Source organism: Aulonocara sp. 'chitande type north' Nkhata Bay, linkage group LG10 (genome assembly GCF_057382095.1).
Source record: "Aulonocara sp. 'chitande type north' Nkhata Bay isolate Kocher_YH1m ecotype deep benthic linkage group LG10, A_spYH_male_GT1.1, whole genome shotgun sequence".
Classification (NCBI taxonomy): Eukaryota; Metazoa; Chordata; class Actinopteri; order Cichliformes; family Cichlidae; genus Aulonocara; species Aulonocara sp. 'chitande type north' Nkhata Bay.
In genome coordinates, this window is record NC_141353.1 from 10,249,996 (window position 1) to 10,258,930 (window position 8,935).

Genomic DNA, 8,935 nt, shown 5'->3' on the forward strand with positions numbered 1-8,935 from the left:
CTTTCTGGATGAAGCTACGTCGAACTGGGAACAGGACCTTGCGTCGTTCCAGGATCTCTTTGGGGAACTGGTCGTTCACGCTGAAGTCCGTTCCTTTCAGCTCTCTGCCGCGACTCTTCACCTGTTCCTTCTGTTTGAATTGACCGAATTTGGCCACAATAGGCCGTGGTCTCCCGGTCCGCGACCGCACGCCCCCCAAGCGATGTACTCTATCGAAGTTGATGTTCTTTACGGTGTCCTCCGGCAGCTTCAGGTGGATTTTAATGAAGTTTTTCACCGTTGCCTCTGCGTCCTCTCCGGCAGTTTCTGGAATACCAGAAAACACAAGATTATCTCTCATGCTACGGGCTTGTAGATCGATAACGGACTCTTTTATCTTTTTATTTTCAATGTTTAGCTGGGTCACGTTATCGGTGAGAGATTTGACCGACTCCCGTAGCGTGGCATTTTCAGCGGCAAGCGTTTCCACCTGCTGCTGGCTGAATTCCAGGGATTCTCTCAGAGATTTAAATTCCCGGTGTAAAATCTCCACCAGGGACAGCCTCGCATCGAAACTGGACAATCGCTTGTCGATTGACTCCAGGATGTCTGCGATGTCTTTGCCGGCAGGCGATGTTGTACCGGGGGAGTCTGCCGGGCGACATCTCTTCGATGACGGCGTCTCAATTTTGGCCGGGGAAGATGCACTCTGGGCCTTATTCATTACTAAATCTTGAAAACAGCGGTCGATGTAATCTTGGAGACCGTCTAAACTCTCCCCGTTGTCCTCCTGGGTGTTAGAGATGATAAAACAGATGTTGTTAGTTATATGACAATTGATTAGTATATTTGGTAATACTGAAGCTTGAAAAACCTTTGTTAAACTCTATGCTACCATTTGCTTTTTCTCCGCCAAAATCTCCGGCGTCTGACGTCACCTACAACATGGGTCGCTTACCTTGTCCGTCACTTCCGTCACTTACCCAGCGTTTTCACGTCGCAGTGTGGACTGCGAAAACTGTGATATATCCAATGGTTTCAATAGGAAAAACAAACCTGGTTGTAGAATAAAATATCTTTAGACTGTGACACTTGACTTGGTTAGAATTTGCAACTGAGCTTAAATGTGTTTTTCAGTACTGGTAAGTTCACACGGACAGCTCCTGCACTTAAGTGATGGAGGATCAAAAACTCTAGAAAAAATGTAAAAACTTCATCTGGTATTTTTACAGCATTATCAATAAAAACTTAGCTGATTCTGAAGGAAAGTTATGTTTCACACGATATAAACTACACAGGTAGATATACAATTTGCACTTCAGATGAAGTTTTTTTCCCACGTCTTCACTCACAGTTTGTTTTCCTTTTCATTCATGCTGTTGTTTGAGGTGTTTATTGAGATCATAATAATGTAGCTGATGGTGTGCTCATCACATCAGAGTTCAGCCTCACAGAGCTGTCAGCATTACTGTAGATGATGTTTTAAAAGCAGCTCTTTCTAAACACCACGTGATAGTAACTCCCAGCATGTGTAAGTTTGTATGAAACACATATAAAGAAATCAACAGCGTTAGTTCAAAGATGCTTTTATTTTGAAACTAAAGAATTTAAAGAAATGAACCCGAGTAAGTTTACAGTCAGTTATCTGTGTCTGCGTTTGGATGAAAAATAAGGAAACATTCCTCCACAGCACTGACACACATTTTTATATCAAACTAAATCAGCTGTTTACAGTTTTATCATGATAGTCAGATTAAGTTTAACATCTGTTAAGAGTTTAAGAAAAACACCTGCATGATTATCAAAGAAGAGAAAAAAACTGTTGGATTTTGCTCAACTTAACAGGAAAGACTCCAGTTAAAAGCAAACATGTGGGCCAGCAGTCACCAAAATAACAGACTGACCAACACAGGACAGTGGAGCCAATAAAAAACGATGCCGTTTACCAACTTATAGAAAATAGTCAGGACCTAATGGAGGAGCAGCACTTTATGAAGAGCTGACTCAAAGAAAGGACAAAGAGAAGAGAATCACTGAGCATTTAACTGGATTGATTTGAATCAAAGATAACAAGAAGAAGTAAATTATCTGAGTCAGTAGAAACAAATAAACACAAAACTAGAACCCAACCAGAAAGAGAGAGAGAGAGAGCAAGAAACTGATTATGGCAAATGATTTACTTCCTGTTTATCTAATGGCTAAGCTCCGCCCACACAGGACAGGCCAAACAGGAAGTGTTGGAGCTGTCACACCTCTCACATGGTGAAGATCAGATGACCACTGAAGGTGTTATGATGGTTTTCATTGTCATATATCTTTGCATTAGGCCAAAGACGTACAAACACCTGATCTCCAACCTCTAGAAGCAGTGAGGCTCCATGAGAGCCACTGACACTACCAGATCCTTGATTTCCGTATGCAAGAAAAATGTGTTCTCCATTCCTGACCAACACAGCACCTGCAACGCCATCAACATGCGCAAGTATGGTCCAGACAAAGTGGTAGACTCCTCTCACTGGTGCAGTGAAAATACCTGTGGGACATTTGTTTTTGTTCTGTTAAATCAGCTGTTAGAACATCTGGAACATCAGCCTGACGTCAACATAGCTGAGAAGTGACATTCAGTGTTATTACCTGTGTGTTTGTTGTAAGCATTTCCAGTGTTTGTGACAACATGTTTGAAGACCAGAGTGGTCTCTGTGTTATAGGGTCCAGTATATCCACTTCCTGTCTCCAGCTGAGAGGCTGAGAAAGCCACCCGTGTGACTGAGAGAGAGAGAAATGTCATTATTTTGAACTTTCTGTTTTAGAGTTACTCTTACTGAAAAAATGACAATGACCACAACTTTCATCTCAACAAAAGAAACAGTCAAAAGCATTTCATTGTCACAGAAGAAATCAGACTCTGTGATTGGAAACTGAAATTTGATTGGATCTATTTTTTAAGGATGCCAGACAGGAAGTTATTTTGTAGCTTCTGCGAAAACAACAAACTGTGTTACTCAGTGTTTTAGTTGCATCTTGGTTTGTGCTTCAGACAAACATGAACTCAGTTTAATGTCATTCAGTAAATTTGATCCAGTAATGAACTTAATGTGTGCTCTGAAACTTGAATTTTAAAATGTGATGTTGAGCTGACCAGAGCAGTTTTTAGTTTCAGTGTCTAACATTAATCCATTCAGACATAGATTTTTGAATTCAGGTCAATCATCCGTCCATTTCCTTCCACTTATCCTTGACAGGATTGCAGGGGGCTGGAGCCGATCCCAGAGTTAGGGGTACACCCTGGACAAGTCACCAGTCGGTCGCAGGGCTAAGACATAGAGACTGACAGACAGACATTTGCATTCACACTCCTACCCACATTCACACCTATGGGCAATTTATGATTACCAGTTAACCTAACCCCATTTCCGCGTGTCTTTGGACCGGAGTACCCGGAGAGAACCAAACGAACACGAGGAGAACATACAAACTCAGCACAGAAAGACAGTGCTAATCACTGCGCCATGTTGCAACCCTAATTACATAAATGTGTGTTTTTCTATTTATATTTTCAGATTCCCACACAGTACCTTCTAGCTGCTGCTTCAGCTGATCAGTCTCAGCCTTCTGACTCTCCAGCTTCACTGCTTGTTCTGAGAAAATGCAAAATGAAAGAAATCTCACTGACAGCACACAGTGATTCACATGGTTTTCTCTGTAAGTAAGAAAGTAACTGTGACTCTTATTCTGTTCATGCTACACTCAGCAGTAGTCTCTATGGGCAGAACTTTGTGCCATCACAAACTGGATTTGAATAAGTTAAATTCGAATTTGAATTGCTCAGATTGAATCTGAATTGTAACTTGAATAAATCAGACTCAGAGAGACTTTATTTATCCCAAAAGGGGCAAGAAAGATACAACAGAGCAGCATGATGTTGAAGATAAGGACAGGGCATAAACAGGCAATAAGAATGAGATACTAAATACACAGAATATACATTATATACACAGTTTTAAAATTTCACTGTTTTGAATGCTTTTTAATTTATAAAAAATAAAAACATATATATGTATATATACATATATATAACATATATACAACATATAAACACCCAGCACGCCCCTGCGGGCGGTTTATCCTTCAAGCTCGGGTCCTCTACCAGAGGCCTGGGAGCTTGAGGGTCCTGCGCAGTATCTTAGCTGTTCCCAGGACTGCGCTCTTCTGGACAGAGATCTCCGATGTTGTTCCCGGGATCTGCTGGAGCCACTCGCCTACCTTGGGAGTCACCGCACCTAGTGCTCCGATTACCACGGGGACCACCGTTACCTTCACCCTCCACATCCTCTCGAGCTCTTCTCTGAGCCCTTGGTATTTCTCCAGCTTCTCGTGTTCCTTATTCCTGATGTTGCTGTCATTCGGAACCGCTACATCGATCACTACGGCCGTCTTCTTCTGTTTGTCTACCACCACTATGTCCGGTTGGTTAGCCACCACCATTTTGTCCGTCTGTATCTGGAAGTCCCACAGGATCTTAGCTCGGTCATTCTCCACCACCCTTGGGGGCATCTCCCATTTTGACCTCGGGACTTCCAGGTTATACTCGGCACAGATGTTCCTGTACACTATGCCGGCCACTTGGTTATGGCGTTCCATGTATGCCTTGCCTGCTAGCATCTTGCACCCTGCTGTTATGTGCTGGATTGTCTCTGGGGCATCTTTACACAGCCTGCACCTGGGGTCTTGCCTGGTGTGATAGACCCCAGCCTCTATGGATCTTGTACTCAGAGCTTGTTCTTGTGCTGCCATGATTAGTGCCTCTGTGCTGTCTTTCAGTCCAGCTTTGTCCAGCCACTGGTAGGATTTCTGGATATCAGCCACCTCCTCTATCTGCCGGTGGTACATACCGTGCAGGGGCCTGTCCTTCCATGATGGTTCCTCGTCTCCCTCCTCTTTCTTGGGTTTCTGTATATATATATATATATATATATATATATATATATATATATATATATATATATATATATATATATATATATATACACTCAACAAAAATATAAACGCAACACCTTTGTTACTGCTCCCATTCCCCATGGGATGGACGTAGAGACCTAAAATTCATTCCAGATACACAATATAACCATCCCTCCCAAACAGTGGTCACAAATCAGTCCAAATGTGTGGTAGTGGGCACATCTGCTATATTGAGATAATCCATCCCACCTCACAGGTGTGCCACATCAGGATGCTGATCTGACATCATGAGTAGTGCACAGGTGTACCTCAGACTGCCCACAACAAAAGGCCACCCTGGAATGTGCAGTTTTTTGCACTATTGGGGGTCTGGGGACCCAGAACCGGTCAGTATCTGGTGTGACCACCATTTGCCTCATGCAACACATCGTCGCATGGAGTCTATCAGATTGTCAATTGTGGCCTGTGGAATGTTGGTCCACTCCACTTCAATGGCTGTGCGAGGTTGTTGGATATTCGTGGGAACTGGTACACGCTGTCGTATACGCCGGTCAAGCACATCCCGAACATGCTCAATGGGTGACATGTCCGGTGAGTATGCTGGCCATGCAAGAACTGGGACATTCTCAGCTGCCATCTGCCCTGAACAATGTGAACCATGATTCATCCGTGAAGCGCACACCTCTCCAACGTGCCAGACGCCATCGAATGTGAGCATTTGCCCACACAAGTCTGTTACGGCGACGAGCTGGAGTCAGGTCAAGACCCCGATGAGGACGACGGGCATGCAGTTGAGCGTCCCTGAGACGGTTTCTGACAGTTTGTGCAGAAATTGTTTGGTTGTGCAAACCAATTGTTCCAGCAGCTGTCTGGGTGGCTGGTCTCAGACGATCTTGGAGGTGAACCTGCTGGATGTGGAGGTCCTGGGCTGGTGTGGTTACACGAGGTCTGCGGTTGTGAGGCCGGTTGGATGTGCTGCCATATTCTCTGAAACGCCTGTGGAGACGGCTTATGGTTGAGAAATGAACATTCAATGCACGGGCGACAGATCTGGTTGACATTCCTGCTGTCAGCATGCCAGTTGCACGCTCCCTCATTGCTTGTGGCATCTGTGGCATTTTGCTGTGAGACAAAACTGCACATTCCAGGGTGGCCTTTTGTTGTGGGCAGTCTGAGGTACACCTGTGCACTACTCATGATGTCAGATCAGCATCCTGATGTGGCACACCTGTGAGGTGGGATGGATTATCTCAATATAGCAGATGTGCCCACTACCACACATTTGGACTGATTTGTGACCACTGTTTGGGAGGGATGGTTATATTGTGTATCTGGAATGAATTTTAGGTCTCTACGTCCATCCCATGGGGAATGGGAGCAGTAACAAAGGTGTTGCGTTTATATTTTTGTTGAGTGTATGTTGTATATCATTTTTATGTGGTGGATTCGCCAATTGGTCATGATGGACTGTGGGTTGGACCAATTACAAAAGAATATAATAATCCTGTTATTGTCCCACAAGGGGAAATTTCACCTCAATACATCCGTATGAGGTGTATAATGACAATAAACCCTTTCAATTCAATTCAATTTTTTCCATTCTAGCTGAAGTACGTGAGCTAGAATGGAAAAAATTGAATTGAATTGAAAGGGTTTATTGTCATTATACATAGTATAATGAGATTAGAACAGCTCTATAAAAGTGCACACATGCTTATAGCACATTATAAAAACTATACAATAATTGAACTATACTCTATAAATATAAATACACAGTACAGTACTGACAGAGGCAGACAGGCAGAGAATGATATTTCAGTGCAGATGTGTGTAAAAAGACACAAAGCTGGAGTGATTCTGTGTCTTTGCTGCACAGCTGCCTCTTCTTCTCTCATTCTCTCACCCTCCCTCTCCTGTTGCTACTTCAATCATGAAACTGATCAATGATCAGCTGATCCGCCTTTCTCTCTTGTTTGTTTATCACCCACTTTGCATCAGAAAGAGGAAACCAGTGGATGTCGGGCTAAACCACAGCAGCACTTTTAAGCTTGATCATCAGCTGTTGTTAAAATTGATTTAATATTAATTTCTAGTATCAGCTGATGTTTGCTGGAGCCACAGCTGTAAAGCTGCTGGTCATGATGTCGGTTTGGATATGTGGTGAGAGGGAAACATGAAGATGAAACCAGGAGATGTCCTTAAGTGGTCATCTGATGTAAACTGTATAGAAATCATACATGTATACCAACTAGACAGTGTACATTACTGTCACAACAGCGTTTGTTTTCATTCAAAGGCTTTATGGTTTTTCCTGTAATAGCTGGTGGGCCGGTCTCTAGTCAAAATACCCGGGCCGATTTTTTTGTCCCAGTCCGAGCCTTTCTAACCGGGTGATCAAGGCTCGGACTCCTGGCACATCGTTTTCAACCCCCCCACCCCCATTTTAATATTTCTAATATTTCTAAAGAAATATTAAAATGTTTTGAAGTTTTGTACTTTGCAATCCAACATGTAAAAAAAACCCCAACATGTATGTTTCAACATCATACATCATTAGGATGATATATTTCCTGCTCCATGATATCTTTATTACAGTCTCTTTTGACTGCAGCTTCAGCTGATTTTCTGTCTTCACCTCTTTACATGCTCTTTAATAAATTTCATTTTGTTGAAGTCACATTGATGTATGAAACTGTACCTTGATTCTCTCTCTGTAGGACAGTGATCCGCTCATTCTGCACAGCCAATGAGGCGGTCAGCTCTCTCAGCACAGCGTGGATGTCCTGTGGACAGGACTGTTGGACTGCAGTCTCAGTCTGATCTGCTGAAACAGAGCAGACCAGAAGCAAAAGTGGGAGAAACATGATGATCTTCATTCTGTCAACAGAAACCTGCTGTATAACTGTCATCTGTTAATCTGAGAGTTTTATAACGAGGGGAAAAGAGGCGTGAATGAGGAGGTTTCTGCCGCACATGTCCCCTCATCCTCCACCTCACACACTGCAGAGCCACAAGACCACGCCTCCTACAGGCGCTGTTGGTGAATGATTGAAGAAGCAGACTGCATGAATAAACAAACAGGGTCATGTAAACAGAGCAGGAATGAAGAGACTCTTTGCAGTAGACTATGTACACAGAGTTCATGCATATATATGTATATATAATTCCTAAGTTCCTAAGTTAATTTGTAAATTTTGTAGTAAACTGTAAATTGTAAATATTGTAAAACTTTTCTTCTGTCATTTAATGGTCGGGCATTGTACAGCTACAAGCATTTCACCCCCATGTCATACTGTGTATGGTTGTGTGTGTGTGACAAATAAAATTTGAATTTGAATTTGAATTTGATATGCATATATTTATATATGTATACTCTGAATATAAATAATGGATATAACCACCATACCATAGCTGTTGTATTCACCTTTGGTTTGACATTCTCAAGATTTGCTGTCATGTTTTTTTTTTCAAGTCTCAATTTGATTTCATTTTATTTATACGGTGCAAAATCCCAACAACTGCTGCCTGAAAGCACTTTATATTGTAAGGTAGACCCTCCAATAACAATCTGGACATCACAGCAGTGCTTGGACTTAACAGCTAACACTAGCACTGCATAGCTAGATTTGTTAGCATCCATAATCCACTATGTTTGTATGTTTAACAGCATACTGAAATGCATGTAATAAAATGTGCTACATACAAAGAACTGCCAATTACAACCACAACGTGAACAGATATTCATTTCAAAACAGCCATAATAAAGATTAAATTGAACGTTTTTTAATAGTTTTAGCTTTGGCTTCACAGAGCAAGAGAGAGCAAACATTTGTTTGTCAAGTGTGTTAAAAGAACCAAAGTACAATTCAACAAAACAAAGAACTGTAACTCATTGACCTCAGCTTCTCCATGATTACTTGAAATCAGCTGATGTTTAATTTGGCTGCATGTCTTCCTGAGACAAAAACAGACACAGGATTTGTGCCTCACTGTATCC

The 8,935-nt window shown here is 42.2% G+C and overlaps 1 protein-coding gene across 1 annotated transcript; it reads right to left on the bottom strand.

Moving 5' to 3' along the window:
- Positions 1 to 1,549: 1,549 nt before the first annotated feature.
- Positions 1,550 to 7,938, bottom strand: LOC147320285 (complement C1q-like protein 4). Its single transcript, XM_086308170.1, has 4 exons — positions 7,637 to 7,938; positions 3,555 to 3,617; positions 2,614 to 2,745; positions 1,550 to 2,512 (listed from the first exon to the last, which is right to left on the bottom strand). Exons 1-4 carry the CDS (start codon positions 7,845 to 7,847, stop codon positions 2,235 to 2,237), a joined length of 684 nt encoding a protein of 227 aa, XP_086164296.1. The 5' UTR covers positions 7,848 to 7,938; the 3' UTR covers positions 1,550 to 2,234.
- Positions 7,939 to 8,935: the final 997 nt, after the last annotated feature.